Source organism: Leptinotarsa decemlineata, unplaced genomic scaffold, assembly GCF_025532065.1.
Source record: "Leptinotarsa decemlineata unplaced genomic scaffold, Ldec_3_MD MMD2_tig00000218_RagTag_RagTag, whole genome shotgun sequence".
Classification (NCBI taxonomy): Eukaryota; Metazoa; Arthropoda; class Insecta; order Coleoptera; family Chrysomelidae; genus Leptinotarsa; species Leptinotarsa decemlineata.
This window is the reverse complement of record NW_027412545.1, coordinates 5,133,314-5,155,115: the sequence shown is the minus strand read 5'-3', so window position 1 is coordinate 5,155,115 and position 21,802 is coordinate 5,133,314. Positions and strand designations below refer to the sequence as shown.

Here is a 21,802-nt window from a genome sequence, read left to right as displayed (position 1 = left end):
CACGTGCGTAAACTAAAAGCTACTTCCAAATTACTTTTTTTATTTATCTAACATATTACCTACTTCTATACCTACTTTCTGATGAAATAATCTACCTGAGAAGAACAGGTATGAATTCAATAACTATATGAATACATTTTTCGAAAGTACCGTAAATATACTTAGCTATTCTTACCTGGAAATTAGCAGATTCAATAATGGCGAATTATTCAGTTCAGTTTGATCGTTCATAAGATATTGAGAGTTTTTGAATTTGTTTATTTACATACTCTCCAACAGGTTAAGTTTCAAACATTTCTTCAGGAAATGGAGGGGTTTGAATTCATTGTTGAACTCATGTCTTTCTGTGATTGAATGAGTGGCATATGTGTTATTTGTTTTTCCATTCTGGAAACTATTTTTATGTCCCTTTATGCAGGCTTTAAACGTTCTTCCAATTTGACCTATAGCGGGCATGACCCACATGATAATTTATATATTTCGAATTTTTCTGAAAATGTGCATACCTAAGTTATTGTTGGTTTAGAAAGCAATATTTACACCTTTGTTGTGCAGAAAATCAGATATATTTGTAGTAGGTTGGCCTAAGTAGGTTAAGGCAGAATACTGATGTTCTGCATTTCTAGCAAATCACCTGAAACAAAAAACTTCTGATGGATTTGAAAATACTAAAATAAAATCAACTAAAAATGACCCGTGATTTTTTTCAATCAACCTCAAAGTGAATTACAATCAAATGATCAATTTGAAGTGATCAGGTCTGAAAATGTAATTTCTAATGAATTTTCAGCTCAGGTACTGATGAAACAGATGTAGTGAATTTGAAATTCAATGAAATTCCTAACAGAAAAAAATAAATGAAACTCTCCCAGCCCCGACATATAAACCAAAAATAATAATATAAAACTTGCTGATCGCTTTCTTGTAATATCATGCTTCAGCTCGTCTACACCAAAAAACCTTTATTTTTATTAGCAGATTCAGAATTAGGAGCAAATCTGGATCTGACTAATATACTTTATTGTATAATTTTCACTATAGAGGGTTTTACAAAACCCGCGGCTTCAATATAGATTTTCATCAAGTACCGGCCTGTTAGTTCTATTCAATTATTGGAAAAATTATATTTTGAATCGAATATACCAATTATCTTTCAGTTCTCTTATTCCTCTGTGTTCTTAATTGAAATAAATATTTGTTTAATTTAATTACGATAAATGAATAATTTGATCTTGATATATTCTGGAATGAGAAGAATATTTCAAGTTCCATTCATTCAGTGTATTATTAAACTCTAATAAATTTGTGATTTTAGTATCAGATAAACCAAAATAATTAAATAAAACTAATGGACTACCTACAATATTTCAACTGAAATTTTTCAAGTCGAACAAATTTTCATTTTGAAATCTATAAATATCGGTCATTTCGCTTCAAATCATAAGTTTATTCTGCCTATTCAAATGGCAATTTTTTTTGCCCAAATAAAATTCATTTGAATCAATGACTTATTTCTGTGTACGTTACTGTCAACATTGAATAATATTTCATCTTATCGAGGCTCGATAAGATGAAATATTTTAAACCAATCATGGAACTGGTGCAGAAATATACAGTAAGGGTAAGAAATACACAGGCGGAAGTGAATGCAATTCTGAAATGTATAGTGGAGAATGGAGATAAAAAATCTACTGATAATTATAGACCAATATAATAATAATAATAATTGTCCTACGCTCCGGGGGATATTGAATCCGTTGTGGGGAACGAGAAGTGCCGAATTTATTGGAACTATTCGTTCCCCACCCTCAGGCTCATACAAGCTAATAAGCCTGATGTGGTCCTTCTCGACCACCAGAGCAAAACGATATTTGTCGTGGAGTTTTCAGCTCCTGGCGAGACGAATATCGTCAGAAAAGAGGAGGAAAAACGGATAAAATGTCGAGATTTTCTCTTCGAACTCCGCAGACTCTATCTGGATCACGATGTCAAGATGGTTGCTCTGATTATTGGAGTTCTTGGTGGAATGATGTCCTCTCTACTCTCGAATCTTAAAATCATACCGGCTTGCCGCACTAAGGCAAAAATCTTAGCCGCACAGATGCAGAAGGCTGTTATTCTTGGCTCACTGCGCTTGCTCAGGGCACATGATTCTCGGACCCAATGATACCTTATCCCATGGTGTGGGGAGTGGTCATTGGTTGATAATGCTGGCGCGCCCTCCCGAATGTATCGGGGCTTCAGGGGATAGGGCCTGATTAGCGCACGCTACGGTGAAAAGGTGATGATAATAATGTCTTTATTTCCAATGAAAAATAAAATGTTACATGATATTCATCTTGTTACTCAGAAATCCCAAGGGGGAGTTCACCCGCAGGTGCTCTACCACTCAATCCTTGCTATTTTAAATATTCATAATATAACTTAAAGACTAACCTAACTAATCCAGTTTTTGGCATTTGTTGGGTCACCTGAATATTCACCACCAACAACAAAATGAAAGAAAAAAAAAGAAAAAAGTTATATGAAAAATAACGAAAAATGACTACTTGTCAAACACAGATTATAATAAAAAAAGAAAAGAAGGGGATATACGAAAGAGAAATGCATCAGGATGTGTTAACTTGCAGAAAAGTTTTGAGCTCTTTTTTGAATCAATAAAAATTACTATGGTGTTTTAGCGAATCGGGAATAGAATCATAAAGATGAAAAATCGAATACGAAAAACTTCTATGGAAAACTGAGGTCTTGTGTTGTGGACATGTGATTACATTTTTGTTTCTCAAATTTATGTTGTGTACGTCTGTCCTGAATGTTATTTTACGATATAAATAAGGCGGACTTCTGTATAATATAATTTTATGAAATAAACATATTGAATGAAATTTGAACCTATCATTCATGTTAAACCAGTTCAGTTCCGCAAACTTGTGGGACACATGTTCATACTTCGTTGACAAGTAATATTAGTAAAAATTTATAAAAAAAAGAATAGTTTCCTTTCTTGCAAATGAAATAATTTTGTCAACTAAACAATTTGATTTCAGGGAAGGAATGTCAACAGAAGATGCAATTTTCAGTGTAACTCGAAATATATATAATGGTCTGAATACTAACATAAAAGTGATTGGAATATTTTTAGATATGAAGAAAGCTTTTGATGCTCTGAACTCCTGAAGAAACCAACATAATACGGAATAAGAGGTGTTCGCCTTGAACTTTTCCTAAGTTACTTAAGAAACAGAAAAACTTCGTGAAAATAAATGAATACAAGAGTAACCAACAAATAACAAAGTGTGGTGTTCCTCAAGGCACGGTTTCAGAACCTGTCCTGTTTTTTATTTACATTAATGATTCACTTAATACAAGTCGTGATGGTGATCTATATTCATATGCAGATGACAGTGTATATGTAGTGGATGGAGGCAATTGGGATGAGACCATATCGAAGGATGAAGTTGGCATGTCAATTTTGAAACATAACTCGAGTTATGACTTGCTCACACTTAGGTAATATCAAGAAAACTAAATTCATGACAAATGTGGTACAAGGTTTTCACAGAAGAAATCGAGAAAGAAGTATAAGGAACTGGTAAGTTAACTACCGCTATAACGACAGCTCGCTAAGGAGTGGTTGACAATGATTCTTGTTGAATGTTGAAGGTTTGGACTGTCTAATTATATTAAAAGATTTCGAAAGATTAGTTCTTTCACATTTTGATAGTATATATCCGTAAATCATTGAAAACGGGATTTTTGAATCCGTTATTACATTTCCACAAAAATTATCTATTTAGAAGAATTTAAGAGAAATCTTTCAAACTGGGAATCAGTCAGGAACAATAAAAGAACTTCTAACATCATACGTTCAGTGGAAATGAAAGTAAAATACTGAAAAATTTGAAGCACTGGATCAAAGAAAATATTTGGTCAATTGAAAATGAGTCTAGGAAAATATACTCAAGAAACTATTTTGTATTTTACAACGGAAGAAAGTGCTTACAAATCCAACAAAAGGACCATCAAAAAGGGTGAACAACGAATACAATTATTCAGAGTACTAAATACATTTTGCTGCAAGCATTAAATATTCATTTTAGAACGAACTGTACGTATATGTACGTATATTGTTTTTTTTTTCTTCAGCAGATTGGGTTGGAATTGGAGTAAATCCATTGCCAAAGATTTATGTAATTGTAAAGAGGCAATGACAATACAATTTAATAAATTCTGTATCATTGGAAATGCAAGATGGCCGCAGTTACAAAATGGCGGATTACAAATTGTTTTACAACTACCTTAATATGGGTATCAAATGACAGGGCTTGACTAGTAGAATAGTGGTACACTTTGAAAAAGGTACAAATCCAATATAATCTATACAAAGAACTTTGTCAACTCAGAATCGGGATTCAAGTATGGATCTCCCACCAAAGTCAAGATTTTGTATCGTTTCGAAACCTGTGTGGCATAAGGGTGGCTAAAAATGATGCGTTGTTAGCAATACACCACCCAAGTTGAAATTGAAGGTTAAAAGCTGTCGAGAACTGTATGGCATTAGAGTGGATGAAAATGAGAAACTAAAAACTTAGGAAATAAAATAAGTAGAAAATAATTCAATGTTAAAATTCATTTATTTAATTAAAGAAGAAAGTAATACAAATCATGAAATTATGAAACAATAAAAATTAATTGGCACTCCGGGGCGACTTTATTGATTCCAGTTCCAACGATCTTTCTTTCGTAAAACAAAATGTAGGGTGTCTCCAGAGGCTCTAATAAATTCAAGACATCGCCAGAACACTTATAGTGACACGACTATCGTCAAACTTAAACCAGTCCGTTTGGTCTTTGACCAATGCGTAATAATGACCAGATTCAACGCCAGAAACACAGTGAACAATGACTGTATGAATATTATAATAGTGATCTGCTAGATTGAAGTTTTCACCTATTTTGACCCTTCGTAAGATTTTGGTGCTCCCGTCAGAGGTTGAGTCATGTTTGAAAGATTATCAGTGATATTATTAAATTAACTAGTGCCTCAACTATACTTATTTTCTTATATTAGTCAGTCAGTTTGGCACATGTTTGGCAATACAGTTGATCATCACCCGTTAAAAGTTCCAATTTCAGATGATTCAACAATAAGCTTTGCACGGACTAATTATTATCAGTCATATTAAGAAACGCTAGTTGAATTTCCAGAAAATCACATACGTTTTTGCTACCTCTTTAACATTTACTACAATGTAAACAGGTGAGGATTTTTCCAGGAAAAGATCTACGAACACAAGACGATATAGACTGTACAGTCATTCAATCCAGAGCGGTAAGAGTTATTGATTCTGCTATTTTTTTTCTCACGAAGAGTATTCAACAAGAACCCCAAGAATTCGTAGCAATCCACTTCTAATCCTTACGAGTATCTAGTGGACTTCAAAGACTCCAGGAAATCTCTTGGTGGGAAAGATGATACATTCTTACGTAACTGCAACTGCATGAACAATTGTTTGAGTTTGGTGAATAAGTAGGAAACATTCACGTACTCGTTCATCGTTAAAACCGCGTTCTTGAAATTCTTCGTCATGAACAACAATTGTAAAAAGCTATCCATGTAGCAAGTGTTTCCTTAATTATCTTATCCAATTTTCTTCGCAAGATTTGCAAAACAACTGTCTACTGATTAGTAGGGAAGAACATGTTTCACAGAATCTGTATCACAACGATTTCTCAAGCTGCAATCGATCCTTCCAAGAGATGAAGGATTTCGTAGAGGAATCGATTCGGAAGCTCCTAGGCAACAGTCATCACAACACTCTCCTCAGCAATCTACGGTATTGATTAGATCAAAAAGTAATAAAATCGTTGGGCGTAGCTTAATCTGATCAATTAATACCAATCAAACCTGATCAATACCATAGATTGCTGAGGACTGCTACCTAAGACCTTCCGAATTATTTTTTAGCTTTTATTACATTATCCACATCATTATTATCTCAAAACAATTTTTTTACTCATTTTCATACCAAGTGTACTTTTAGACTATTTCGAGGACTCGACTAATTCCAACTTTTTATTTTAATTGATAGGGATACCAGATTGGTATCCTTATTTTTTAAACCATTTTGATTTGTTGCGTCGGGTTGTAATATTTTAGTATGTAGTAAATATATCTTTATTTGTGTATGATTTTTATTTTTTATATTTGCATGTTTATATTCTTTTGTACTAACTGATTTAAAAAAAATCTATTTATCCGCTTCGTAAGTTTCTGAATTTTCTCAAACTGATATTTTCATTAAAAAATTATTTCAAAAACCTATACCGATGAAGAATATAGTATTATCAGTATATACATAGTAGGTAGTGAAAAAAGTATAGTGTTTTAATTGTAGAAAATAATTTTCTGAATTTTGAGGATATTATTTACTCAGATAAAACACAACATTCCTCAATTAACATAATATATTGTTCTCAATATTATTCTCTCTTACAAAACAATCCTGATCCACAGTATGAAAAGCAAAGATTTAGAAAATGGTAATCAGAGGTGGCATCAACTCCTGAATTATTAGAAAATGGGTGTAAGTCTTAAATGTGATAAACAGGAAGTTGCATATTCAACTGCTTGAATAATTCACAAGGTGGTAGGTGTATCCACGCATCCTATTCATTTCAAGACTGCAACTCCACGGTAATTATGATTTTTTCCAATCATAAGAACACTATGAGGTACTTTATTCAAACCAAAATAACCGGTTTAAACGGAAATTGTGTATGCCATTATGAGCTGCACTGATATTAAGCAGTGGCCTGGCTTCCCATTATACTCGTATATATTTTTGTAGGTAAAGGTTTAGTAGTTCTTTTGTCATAATAATTCGCCAGATGAAGTTAAAAAGATGATAATCACAAAAAGGTGACTAATTTGTACTTGTAGTTTTGCATGATCATTATGATTCTGAACAATTAGAAGGTTAGGTTTTATTGATAAATGTCTTTGGAATATAAGTATGTAAAGTGCTAATCATATCCGTATTATTCTTATTCAAAAAAGAGAAATATAATCTTTTTTGAGATTCTTCTTCTGTTTCAGCTCTAATCTAATATTATTTGAAACAATTTTGAACTGTGAATTACGATTAATATAAAATCATGTGATTTTTATTCAACTTCGCCGAATCCAGACGGAAGGATTATGATTTTAGCAGTCTATGCATGTTACTATAGTACAATTCCATAATAGTAGGCACTAAGTTCTTAGAAATATTATTGCATTGAAACGAAAACATTGTTTATAAGGTTGTGATTCTATACATATATTTTATAATTTTTCCTCATCTGTTTAGTATAATTTCCGTACACCACTGCAAGAGACAGATTAAGGCAAAAATGTCAGTCATTTCTGAGAATTTAGTGTCTACTATTCTGGAATTACATAGCAAACACTGGTTCAGCAAAAGAATAGTGCAAGATATGTTCTTGAAGTTTCGCTTACCGACAATGACCCAGTCTAATGCCAGTCTAAACTGTTCTAGATTTTTATATTATGAATTTTAGGCAGTTCACAATTCCACCACGAGAAATTAAAGCGAAATTCCAGCGAAAAAAGTAATATCATCAACAATAAAAAGTCAAATTTTCCGGTACAAGATAAAAAATTTAATCACAATCTGAAACTATTAAACATCAATAAAAGTTCAAACTATTCAAACGATAACGTTTTTTTTTTTTATATAATTACTGGAAAAATGTGAGATGTCCGTGGAAGAGTTCTAAAAAAAAATGAGAATCAAATAGATATAATTGAAGGTCAAAAATTCTGTGATTATCAAGTATTTACTTTTTCCAGTCACCAGAACCTCAATACTATTCTCGGTGCACGTTTCACCAACAAGTCTTCACGAGATGAAGTAAAATGAAAATTATTTGATGCAAATTACTAGTAACTCACACCGACTGTTCAATCATGAGCAGTAGCGGCGCAAGGCCTAAATATAATTAAATAATTTTTTATTCATTAAGAAACACTTGCCAACATTTTTACTTACATACCTACTTTTTTGGAACACAAAATGAACACTTGTGATGAACTGTTTGAATCCTTTGTTGCTGTAATGAATAGATACTACTGGAGTTTTATCCCAACACCAAACCAATACATATTTTCAACACCTCGACAAGTGAAGATTATCACTTGGTGATTGAAACACGTGTCAAGGTCATGAAAATAACAGTTTGGTGATGGTATAAGATTCCAGTAATATTCATTATTTAACAAAATAAAAAACCAACTCAATTCAAGTAGGTATAATTAACTTATAAGAAGTGGACTATTTCGGTTGAATATAATTTGGATGAATATTATACATAATAATTGCTTTATATATCACCTACATTAGTATTTCACTAACGTAATATATGTTTGATACAATATAATACGCATAATGAAAAAAAAGAAGGTGAATTCTAGCGCAACAAATCGAAGATATGGAACAAATAATAGACATAGTTTTCAATCATGTAATGTTTTGTAAAGAAAACTATAAAAAATACGAGTATAAGTATAATAAATAATTCTTACCTTATTCTTGACAAATAAAATAAACACAATCCGAATGTATACTTATCAAACACGTGTTATCGTTTTTAAACTATGCAACACTATTATTTTTTTATTACTATTTTATAATGTTTTTATTATTAATTTATTAAATTAATTTATTAATTAATTCATTTCATAAAATAATACAGTTTTTCAGGAAAAGATATATATTCACGGATTTTTCATTCATATGCTTTCGGTGAGAATTTTCTAATGTATTATTTAAAAAAATATATTGGTGTGTACTTATGAATTTTAAATACTTTAAAAAAATATTTATGGCTTCGAGGCGCGAGGCCCTTTGCACCGCGAGCCCGTAGGCCAGTGTTTCTCAAACTTTTCGAATTCACGGCTCCCTTATGTTTTTTGAAGGTTCTCGCGGCGCCCCGAACGTAAAGACTACACTAGATATTTAATTAATAAAAGTAGGTAGGTGGCTGTCTGAACGGATTGCATTTTGTAATTAACGATACTATCATATTATCACAGGATTTTTATTAATAGGTATTACTCTCAGTTATCTATGTTGTAAAACGTTGTACCTTGAGACTCCCCGTGGCCCACGGCGCCCCAGTAAAGGTTCCACGGCGCCCCAGTAAAGGTTCCACAGCGCCCCAGGGCGCCGCGGCGCACACTTTGAGAAACACTGCCGTAGGCGGTGACCCACACCCATAGCTGGGCACCGTTAATCAAATAGTTAACTTCGTTAATCGTTAATCCGCTACAAAAAAAGTTAGCTTCGTTAAGCGTTAAAGCGTTACATTTCGGAAGAATTAACGCAAGTTAACGTTAATCGTTAATCCGTTAATATGTGTAAAATTGCATTTTTATATCGTTGCGTTAGTGAACTTATACAACTTGTTGGTTTAGGTTCTGGAAGTTAACAGGTTAGGAATAAAACAAAATACTTGTATATTTCAAATGTGTAATTTAATCGTCGGGCATAAGATGCATATTCCCCTTCATGAACATTAATATGTTGAAGTTCTCGTCTGAAAGCGAGGCTCGTTTTGGTGTTAAAATGTCTTTACCCGTGGAAAACAGACGTTCAACTGCAGCGCTTGAGGGTATAGCAGTATTGTATTTAATAAATAGATTTATGAATATCTGTTCCCCGAGGAATGCAGCATCGTTGAACGAGTCTTTTGATTTCATGTCCAGCCACATTTTAACGAGACTTTGCGCTTTACACTTTAAAGAGTTGGAGCTCTTTGGTTTTTCTATAGACTGAGTGACAGAATTGAAAAAGTCTTCCTCCTCGTCATCATCGTTGTTACTCGCATTGCTCCCTCCGCCAGTTAAACTATCTCTGTCCTTCGAATTTTCCGCTGCTTCTTGTCGTAAAGCATCTTCTACCTTTTTTTCCATGACCTTTTTTACTGCATCCACTCTACTGCTGTCATACGTTTCCAGCCAAATCAACTGGAACTTTGGGTGAAATGCCGCGGCAAGTAGGCACTGTTCATCATTCAGGAGTGGACCAAACCTTTTCTCTATGCCATTTAATAAGGCATTGGCTAAAGCTGTGCAATTTACTAGGCCCTTAGATTTAATATTTTTTAATTTATAGACAGTTGCTGCAATCGTCGGTAGTAGTGATCCGAGATATGCTTGAGCTTCTCCTTGGATACGATCGAGGGCATTCGCGACAGGTGCCATAACCTGTAAATAAGTATTTAATATAAGTATTGATATGATGTGGAAAGAAAATAACTTTACTAAAACGTTAATTTAAACTATATACATATATGAAATTACCTTTGCGTACTCTTTCATTACAGTCACATCTTGGTCATTGAAAGTTAGAATTTTTAGTTGAGTCATAACCCTGTGAAGAGAAGGCCTTTTTGTTTCCAATATACTGTTGAGAACGACAATAGCATCATACAGAGAGTTCCACCTCGTCATATTTGGAAGGACAAGTCGTCTGCCTAATTCATCATGAATGCTATCTGCCGCTACCGTACTACGTGATTGCTGATTCCAGAGAGTACGTGCCTTGGCTAAGGCACTTCTGTAGGTAGTCTTGAAAACAGTTATTTGTAGAGCAGCATCTGCATCTTTACTAGCGACCAGATTGAACGTATGTGCAGCACATCTCATGTGAACTGGCAAAGTATTAAAGTTTTCTAATATCTGTTCATTGATTTCATTGCACTGGAGACGATCAGGAGCATTCAGTATGCTTTCTACTGAAATAAATTCTAAGTCATCATTTCCTTCTGAGTTTGGATTTAAAAGATTGGCAATATTAGGGTCAAACTCAGACTCTAAATCACATGATGGCAACTCTGGAAGTATGTCGATCTCCGAGCCGAATTGCACAAATGCCTTTACAAAGTTACTGCCATTATCCGTAGTAGTCCTAAAATAAAATTAAGCCTGCTTTTTAGAGTAGCCTACGTTGAGAATATGTGTACAAAATTTCATGTTGATCGGCTAAGTAGTTTCTATGTGAAAGCGTCGAACCAACTTTTCCCCAGGTGCCTAGTGTACCCCTTATTTTCCAATAACTTTGGAATGTATACTCTGAGCGAATTATTCGTTTGTTAGTGTTGTTTGCCAACAGAAAAGACACCGGAAGCAAGAGGTTGACGAAGGTCGTTGTCATACATGTGAACCCAGGGTCACACACCGGAAAGGTGTTTCCTTAGCCGGAACATGTAACGATATTCTGCATATTGATGGTCTATTCGAAGAAATTATACCTATGTTCGATATTAGATTTTGTTCGTGATCGCCAGCATTACAGTGTTTCGTTCGTGTAAACATTTTCTACGAACGATTCTTGTTCTTCCGTTTGCCACAGATTTACCTTATAGTCCAGTTTATAAGTGCCATTTTACAGAATTTGAGTTCGCCAGTACAGAAAATTATTATTATTATTGAAGTGTCATTGGAATCTTAATTTAACTCAGAATTATTTACATTGAAGTTGCACGAATACATGGTTTGGAAATTATAATTTATTTTTTCCAGAAAAAATATCAACTCGTGGAACTGTAGCATCAGTATTTATAATTTGAATCGAACGGTGAAAGTACGGATAAAAATGAGCAGTTCAGCTCGTGCACGCAATGACCGACACGGACGCTTAAACAAAAATAATTATTTTAACTCATTAAACATGAATATTGAGGTAGGTAGGCAGTTGCTGTATAGTCAAATAAACAATAATTTTCCTCTCAACTATGCTTTTGTTAATTAACAATATTTTCCATATTGAAGATTTACATAAAAGCCTTGGTAATTGTTAAGGCTGAATTTTGATGATTTCCTCTTCTGCAAAATATTTTAAAATCAGAAATATTTCTATTGTTTTATCATTAATGAAAGCTACATGAATCTATCTATACCTATATAAATGTGAAAGTTGGGAGGATGAAATTTTACATAAATACAGCGTATACATCAAAATACCATATGGACTACAATTTACAAAGGATTTGTGTAATTTTGGCCATAATATAATAATAAGTATCAAGTAAGTCAAAAAAATTCTTGCTCCCTGAGAGCTATTTTGGCGTACGCTGCCTATACCGTCGGAGTTACATGCAAATAATGTGCCGTAAGATTGTTATCTTAAATAGTTCTGAATAAAAGTTCGCGATAGCATATATCTACCGTCTATGTGGTAGCCACTATATATAAAATAATTAATTCAAATAAATTGGATACTTTTTTTTACAATACACATTTGAGAATATCTCATATTCCTTCAGAAATTGATAAAATTGACATTTAAAGTATGTAAACTTTGTCTTTTACACTGAGAAATTGGTGTATTAAAAGTAATACGCTAAGATTAACTTGAAGCAATGCAGTAATTTGTTGTGCGTCGCGTATACTGTAAGATTTCGGGGGACGATGCGCGGTGGTAGAGGGGCGCAATGAAGCGCAATCGCCAAGAACGCGACCCGAACGCGGACAGACGCGTGAGGGCAGACGTCGCTGACAGTTGTGTTAGATTTGTGAATTTCTTTATAGGTGACCTAATTCGATTCTCGAAGCTATTCATTTCTCATTACAGTTGGCATATTTTCCAGTTGCTGTATTTTCAAAGTAAAAATATGAAATACCAGTTGTTTCTTGCTCTTATATTAACGTACAGCCGAAGCTACTGAACCTAGAATCTTGAAATATGCAGGTATGTTCTTTGTATAGCGTAAATAAGCATCAAGAAAGAAAATCAGGAATTTCCATACCCAAGGGGGAAAATTAGAGATTCAAAGATTATATTGAATTTCGTCAGTTTTGAAGTTGAAAACCTGAAATTTTGAGTTAATGAAAAAAATATTGTAACTATTTATTTCAAATTGTCTATCGCGAAACAGACAAAAAAGTTCCGAGTGGGAAAAAGCAATAAAACCTGGAGACACAGGAGTCTCGTCATTCATTTTGTCGAACAAGTGTTTCAACTCGACAAGTTAATTGAATAGAACTGGCCGATACTTAATGAAAATCCATATTTTTACTATAAGTTTTTAGTGAAAATCATACAATAAACTGCATTAATGAGTTTCGACAAGTTAATATTATAATTTGGTTATTTCTAATAATAAAAGTATTTTTTTAAACTATATTTGGAGAACTCAAATATAACATAATGAAAATTCATTTATTTTTAAATCTCATTCTTAAAAAAATTATAAACAAATCCATTGTTCCAGAGAGAATTAAGTTTGTTTTGGAATTCGAATTGATACTATAAATAATCATTGATAATGGTACTTGAGGTGTGTTACATTTATGCCGAAAGGATGTATGACTTTGAGCCCATTCAATGTCACTAACGGTATCACGGTGATACGGGGTTCTGTCGTGTTGGAACACATGTACATAGCTACTAGAGTGACCTTTATGGACCATGAAGTAACCAAATAATCCGACACTGGGTCTGCAGAACATCGATTAAACGACCCCTACAGATCTTTACACTTTCCGAAAAAACTATAAGCTCAATATAATTCGTCAGCAAGAAGTAGCACCCAAATTATTTCATTTCGAAGGAAAATCGAAGTTTCAAAAACAAGTTGCCAAAGTAACATGCACAGCCAGCACAACAAAAAACCGAATGAAGAAAAAAATTGAATTATGTAATATGAATAAGTTTAACGGTGTTGCCAAGTTCAAATTAAATTTTAGTGACGTCACGACCATCGTTTAACAAAAAATTTGAAAAAAGCCCAAAAATTATCACTCCTGAAATATAATCCTTTCAATTTATTTGAAAAAACCTGCCGGTAAAAATTTGTGAAAATTATCAAACGAGGTAGTTTTTACCGATGTGGTTACCCCAATATCAGTATAAAGGTCCACTGTCCTGTCGTCCAACTGTTGAATCAAGAGCAAGGGCTTCTCAGTCCTCCAACTTTTGACCTTGTCAACAAACCAAGGGGTGGTACAGATAGAAAACGACTCGCCTTCTCCTTAGGGATAGGATATCTTATGAATCTGTTATGCACCAAATTATTGAGCAGCAGAAGCAGAATCTGCATCAGGAGAGGGAACAAACTCGTCCAAACTCGAAAAAGCCCTTCTTGGATGAAACTAATGTATCGTCAAGTTTAACTGACGTACAGATACCCTCATATGCGATTTTAGATTATGTTGAATCATGCAGAGTTAGTACACTTGCCAACATTGTTTCGGTTTAAAAAGTCAGAGTGGAGTTGTAAATAATTGAATTGTTCAACCGAATTGAATTTGGCACCAATAATTTGTAACGAAATAGAAATTATATATGAGTTTTTCAATAAGGTGCGTTATTTCCACAATGAAAATAAAGGTAATAATGATTATTTTATTCGTAACATAAAAAACTTCAGGTTAACACATGTTTATGACTTTTTTTTTCTGGAATGTAAGGTAATTCATGTGAGAGAGTAGTTGGACACTAGCGAAATATGTGTATTTCTATATTCCAACTGGGGGACGGTGTATGTTTTAGGTACCGAAGGGCCAAGCACGTCGTCTTGAGTTCATTCAGGTTGGAGCCCAGCTCCCTTACCCTTTTGGCTGATTTTTGTCGAAGGAGGACAAATGGGTTCATGACTGAGGGGATGTTGGCGGTATGAAGTCCTCAGACATCAGTGCCGCCCTTCACGAGATACACCTACCTGGCTGGGGTGGGATGGATGAAAGATCTGTTCATCCTTTTAACGGGGGACATGATGACCTCATTCGACAGAGTGTCAAGGCCTTGTATATTGGGAGAGATCTTCTACAGCATAATCTTTAGCTTCCCTAACTAACGGATTTTCGTGAGTTTCCGCACCTCCAAAAACTCGCCGATTCCTCGACTGAATGGACTGCCGAATGGAAGGCAGCTGCAAATCTCTACGGATGGCTTCATTCCGCATGAACCAAGGAGCAGTCACAATCATCCTCATCAGCTTATTTTGCAATACCTCCAGAATGGAGATATTATATTTCGCCGCTTGTCCCCAGACGCCTGAAGCATGCATGATGACAGGCTTGAACATCGTATTGTAGATGGTAATCTTATTCTTCAAACTAATTTTAGATTTTCTGTTGATCAGAGGGTACATACTTGCAATCCGACCGTCGATCTTTGATTTGACGCACATGATGTGCGGGCTTTAAGTGAGCCTACGGTCTATTAGAAGGCCGAGGTACTTTACCCGCGCTTGCCAGACAATCTCCCTTCCAGAGATTCTTACTTTTCTGACAGGAGAAGATAGCAATCTTCCCATGGTTATCGCCTGAGTCTTGTCCGGGTTTACTCGGATCGTCCAATCGAGGTACCAGCGCCCAAGGTCGTCCAATGCGCGTTGCATGTAGACGACGCCGAGCTCTCGACCCATGGAAGATGAGAGGAGAGCCGTGTCATCGGCGTATAGGGATATCTTCACACGCTCGGGCCTCGGAATGTCGCTGGTGTAAAGTGAATACAACATCGGCGAGAGCACGGCCCCCTTGTGGCACTCCAGCTGTTGTCAAACAGAGAGCATTCCTCTCCAACCTGAAATGTTATGTCTTTCAGGAAAGACCCAATCCACCGGATCAGGCCCCGAGGCAGGTCGAACGCGATTGATTTGTGCAGAAGGCCTTCGTGCCATATACGGTCGAAGGCCTTCGAGATATCTAATAGTAGAATGTGCATATTTTTGTTATTATTCTGCTCTTGTATGTGTTTTCGACCAGCCTCAGAGCCTGTAATTCAGTGGAGTGTTCTCTACTGAAGCCAAATTGTTCATAAGACAAAACATTTCGGTCCTCAACTTCTTCGTTGAGCCTTTGGAAAACAACTCTTTCAGCCAGCTTAGCCGCCGACGAGAATAGACTGATCGGGCGATAGTTCTGTGGGTACAGCAGGTTCTGACACTGTTTTGGGTGTCTGAGTGTCAGCGAACTGTTTATAATATGTAAAAGCCATTCGGGGCAGCTGACTGGGAGCCTCTTCAACAACTTGTTGGTTATTGAGTCGACCCCCGGAGCTACCGAAGGGTTTATTCAGTGCGAAACAGATTCATGCGAATTTTTTTGTTTCGTTAAAATATGTCGATTGATTTTCAGTTTATTTAATATACGTAGATGATAAACTTTTTTTCATATACCCTGCTTCATCTACTTTATATCCAGAGAGTTTTCTTGATATTTGTCAGTTTTATCACACTTTTCCTTGGAATCTTTCCATTCTTTATGTTGAAGAAGGATTAAAAATGTAAAAGGGATTTTTTCCAAACATTTTCCAATGCAAATCTATTTTATAAACAAACACAAAGTATTATTCATTAAAAATATCATGACGACATTGAGCTTGTCCTAGGTAACTGTCCTTTCTATAGTAATTTTTTTAAAAAAATTCATAAATACGAACTAATCTCCTTTATCGCGGTTACTTTTCACAAAACATCTAATGAAATATTGCGAATTCCAAAGGGTTTTATCGGTAAATGAAAGCTAGTTGATAAACCTAATAATGAATAATTGAATTGAGTCAAGGTTGACGTGTGGAAATCGTATTAATTGAAAATGTACAAGTGACTTTCATCCGTTCAATGATTCATTTATATAGGATAGTACAGTACAAAGTGAATGGACTAGTTGATAACAAAAAAATTGAAATAACATTTAAAACATTTGAACACGGAACAAGCCGGAGTAAGATATGGCGATGACGCTTCACCCAAATATGAAGCTATTTATAAAATTGAATAAATTGGAGGAAGCTGAATAGGACTGCAAGTATCTGATGAGAATTCAATCAGAACATACAAATGCAGATTACTACAGTTTTTACTATAAAAAATCGACAAAACTACTACACGTGTTACAGCCACAAAGTTTCAGCCATTTTGGACGCGCAGTTGTTATGTAACAGTCGTTTGAGTGAGTTGATGTGAGTGTTTTATGAAAATGAACAAAATCGAATATCGATCTGTCATCAAATATTTATTTTTGAAAGACAAAACGTCTACGCAAATCAAAGATGAGTTGGATTCTGTGTATAACAGCTGAATTTAAACGTGGCCACCATAGCTTGGGAGACGATGAACGTTTAGCCGTTCAAAAACTGTAACTACCGAAGAAATCATCACCAAAATTCACCAAATGGTGCTAGACGACCTCCGAATTAAAGTGAGAGAGATAGCAGACCTCATGAACACGTCCAAAGAAACGTGTTTGTCATATATTAAATCAACATTTAGACATAGGAAAGTTGTCCGCGTGTTGGGTGCCGCGTTTGCTCACGTTAGTCGTGGACGTGGACTAATGGACATATCCAAAGCTCTGTTTGAGCAGTTTAGGCGCAATAAATCCAAGTTTTGGTGCCGAGTAATCACTGGAGATGAAACTTGGATACACCATTATACGCCCGAAACAAAAATACAGTCCAAAGAGTGGACGGCTCAAAAAAGCAAAAACTGTTTTTCGGCTTGGAAAGTGATGGCGACTGTTTTTTGGGATAGTCATGAAATTTTTTAAATCGATCATTTCTTAAAAGGAAAAACCATTACAGGAGCATACTACGCATCATTATTCGAGAAGATGAAGACAAAACTTGCGGAAAACGGTTACATTTGCAGAAGAAGAAAATCCTGTTTCACCAAGACAACGCACCGTCTTATAACTCAGCTTTTGTCATAGCGAAATTTCACGAATTACGGCTTGAACTGCTTGACCATCCGCCTCACTCACCAGATCTAGTTCCATAATCTGAAAATTGCGCTTGGAGGACGGAGATTTTCGTGAAATGAAGAGGCTATTACCTTCGTGAACAATTATATTGCAGAGGAAAACGACGAGTACAATTTGGACGGGTTACAGAGATGGGAGCATCGCTGGGAGAAGTATGTTGAAAAAAAAAATCTGAAAAAATGCCAGACCACCCTCGTACAATAGACAGCTTTCTCAGGAAGACCTAATTGAGGAAGCTATTCTGATTAAGAGAGCTATTGTATAGCGAAACACGTGTTGTGGTTTAACAAACCTCATCTGTTTGAAATCTGTTTTTCCGTTAATCAGCTGTCGCCCCCATACAAACGACAACTCTCAGAAATTGAGAAACTGGTGCGTGCTAAGGACTAACGAGGTCTTACCTTTTAACGTCTGAATCCTAACACGGTTGCAGAATCATCCCATCTTCAACCAGATGAATTCTCTCGAGATAAATATTTGGTCGAGGCAGGAATCGAACCCACGGTCTTCCGATCGTGAGTCGGGCGCACTACCACCGCGGCCAATTCCACAACATCAAGTAATGAAAATCACAGTGAACTGTACTAGTAAGTTTTTATGAAATCAAAAACTTTTTAATAGGTAAAACTAGAACCTCTGGCGCTAAATTGATCCAACACAAGCACTTTTTCCAATCACCAGAACTAGAATACTCTTCTCGACCCGCATTTCATCAAGCAAGTTGGCGTCATCACATTCTGAAGACGTATTTACCAACTTGGTTGGTGAACTGAGCTTCGAAATTGAAGCGCGGTTCACTGGAATACTCTTCTGAGTATTCCAGTTCTGGTGATTGGAAAAGGTGCAAGTTTTGAAAATATTTTTAGTGGCTAGCTCTTTTTGTTCTAACTTTGCTGATCTTTGACCAAGACAGTCTGATTATAGGTTTGTTCTGGTTCTAACATCCGAAACTATTTGGAAACTACGCAAGACGTGATGCGTACAAACAAAAAACCTCAAACAGTGCGAAATACTCTCAGACACTTAGTTAAACCAGAACACATTTTGAGAAGACCACTGTGCCGCTTATCGTATATATAATGAGATGAAGACGAGACAATACTGTTGATCATGTGCATTTCGTTATGTAGCGTATCGTTGTAGTCAGTTCAAATGTTATCTAACCTCAATCATCAATTATTCAAATCAAATAAATAAAAACACATCCTAGTAAATAGCCCAAACAAATTTTCACATGAATGCGCATGAGCAACGGGAACAGTTCTCAACAGACCTGCCTCGAGAGCAAGAACGATTCGGGACGGTTCAGGATAGTTCAGGATCATTTCGCAGTTGGAACCAGAAAAGAAGATTCATCAATCCGAACTTATTCTCAATAAACCAAAACGCTCTATATCAACTGCGCATGATCCTGACGTCCTGGAACCTGAATTTCATAGAACCATAACAAACGTTATATGAAAGAAATTGGGATTTTTTTATCATTTTGACCATGATGTAGATATGATTAAACTATTGGTCACAATACATTTTTTGATTTATAGTTATTTCATACAATCTGCTATGAGGGAGTGGGGGCAGCGTTGGTAGAAATTATATTTTGTTTTCATCTGTGAAAGTTGAATCACTTTAACGGAACATATCCTTCATGAAATCTTCTGATAAGTCTCAAAAGTATTAGTCTTCTACATTGTAACATTTATAAAAAGTATTGGAAAGTTGAGAATAAAATTACTTTGTTCAAGCCAGGGAATCCAAATCATAAGAAGTCTTCTTTTCTAATTTAAATTCATAAGAATTTAAATGTAGAATTGGAACCTCTGACTTAGAATAAATCTAAATAAACGCTACTCCCACACACCAGAGTGACACTCTTCTCGACGAGAGTTTCACCAACCAAGATGGCAACTTCAAGAGATCAACTATAACATAGAGTTCAAGCTTCAAGTTCCTCTAATGCTCTCTGGCCCACTTTCTCGCTACCCTCTCTGCTAGTTTCTGTAAAGAAAACTGCCTATTCGTGAACCCGAAACGAAATCTGTTTCCAGCCGTGTATTGAAACATCTAAGGAGATTTGCGCTCTCTGTCGTTCTCCAACAATAAGTGTTTAGCACATCCATAAGCTCGTTTCAAATTAATCCAGTTTGAATGGGTTTAAATTGGGTTATTCTGTTAACCGACTGTTTTTCCCATGCGAACGAGGAACCTTTGAAACTTGAGCTAGCTAAGACTAGAAGAGGTTTCACTCTTTAACGCGCAATTTCCAAAACTTGTTTTCAATCAGGTACATTGCCCTTAATAAATAAAAAATAGTTACAAAAGATTCTTATTCCTCGGCCCTTTAGTGACTTTTGAGTAATCACAAGATTTCGTATTTCGATAAGTTGATGCTATTTAGTCATTTACAGAAGCGTTTACTCAAAGTTTAGTATACGCCAAGTCGAATGTCATATTCAAACAGGATTTCATTTTTTCAAGTTGTAAATGTGCTTAAACAAGTGCGAGATGAATCCGTTCAAGCCAGTAGTTTTAGCTTCAAATGATTTATCTTGTGCGGTGCTTTGCATATTCCTTCAAGAACTTGTACTATGAGCCTTCTATACAAAAAAACCAACGTGTGATAAAACTGGAAAAAACTCCAGTGATATTCATTACCACAACAAAGGTTCCAAACAGTGCATCACAAATGATATATCCTAATGTTGAACCGTATGCTCATGTTGAATTTTCGGAAGGGATTTGTATAGTTCTGAAGTAGAAAATGAGATTCAGCCAGTTTTGGCCGCAATGATACAGACTTTATTTAATTGTATTGTCATCAAAACTGAATGTGTACAGCAAATATCAGATCAATCTTTCAACAGCAAGAAGGTCAAACTTCAATTACTAAATTCGACCCAAACAAACAAGCTCAATAAAACCGTTTGATAAAAATGGTGAAAAATGAACTTCTACAAAAAATCAACGTTTGAGGAATATGTGAGGAATTTCAAATGATGGCAGATACTATGCGAGGATATCTATCCCAGTGGGAATTTTGATGATACCGTATTGGTAATACGGCTCCAAGGAATTCGGTTCAAGCACGCAGCAGTGCAACGTTTAGTGGTAGGTATATTTTGAGGGAGAAAATTGTACTTTCATTCCCTCTACCCTATGTGATTCAGTTCGCCCCTGTTGACGGCACTGGAAATTTTTTGGTTTGAGACTCTTACCCCTGTTTCACAGGGTTATGCAGCTCTTACAGCATATTGTGAAAACTGAGCTTACATTAAGCCGGCACTAAAGTTGAGTTCTACCCCCCAGAGAGAGTCTAGGTTGTCAATGAGTTTTTGCGCCATTTGCTCGAGTGAATAAAAGGTGGTATAACTCGCCAAGGATTTCGGATGGTCACAACTGCCAGATTTTTAAAATATTTATCGATTTGATAAATTTGTACAAAAATTGGGAAAACATTATCTTTAAACGCTAAACGCTAAACAAGCACAATCAGGAATTCGAATGAGAATATGTTTTCCTGATTTGAATTTTCCAGTCAAAAGAAATTCCTGAATTCTATAGAAATATCCATCGAAATATTAATGCTTTTGATAATCACCATGATTAATGCAAAAACATTAACATTTTCTCGAGTTAGACGACAGTGAAAGATTTGAATTCATTTCAAGTTTCCTTGTTCGTCACGGTTTTGAAAACAAATTTGAATTCTAATTAGTTGTGGAGCAAAAATTCACTGAGACAATTAAATATATCTCAAATACCACAAGCATATTCACATTTATTACTATGTTCAACTTATATGGATGAAACCCACACATTTTAGCCTTTCTAAAAATATTTTCCGATCGGTTGATGCCAACCAAATATGGCGATTTTGAAGTTTGTTGTAAATGTTTCTGGTTAGAAGAATTATTAAAATTAATGACATTTCACAAATCCGCCAAAGAGTTACATCGTATGAAAAATAAAGATGATTTGATTATTTCGATAATTATATAAAGTTTTTTTATAGAAATGGTAGGATATCAA

General features: G+C 35.2%; 2 protein-coding genes across 2 annotated transcripts in view; both read right to left on the bottom strand.

Annotated features, from left to right (window-relative positions):
* Positions 1–21,802, bottom strand: part of Traf4 (TNF receptor associated factor 4) — a 174,583-nt gene that overhangs the window by 123,490 nt on the left and 29,291 nt on the right. The gene's annotated exons all lie outside the window — the stretch shown is intronic.
* LOC141481587 (uncharacterized) lies at positions 9,539–11,006 on the bottom strand. The gene is made up of 2 exons (XM_074173334.1): positions 10,367–11,006; positions 9,539–10,270 (listed from the first exon to the last, which is right to left on the bottom strand). The coding sequence occupies exons 1-2, from the start codon at positions 10,709–10,711 to the stop codon at positions 9,539–9,541; spliced, it is 1,077 nt and encodes a 358-aa protein (XP_074029435.1). The 5' UTR covers positions 10,712–11,006.

Bases quoted from the DNA above. Each gene is read 5' to 3' on its own strand.
- LOC141481587 (XM_074173334.1), bottom strand. From the start codon at position 10,711: ATGAGATGTGCTGCACATACGTTCAATCTGGTCGCTAGTAAAGATGCA. The intron at 10,271-10,366 runs GTAATTTCATAT...ACTTATTTACAG, and splicing joins TAATGAAAGAGTACGCAAAG to GTTATGGCACCTGTCGCGAA.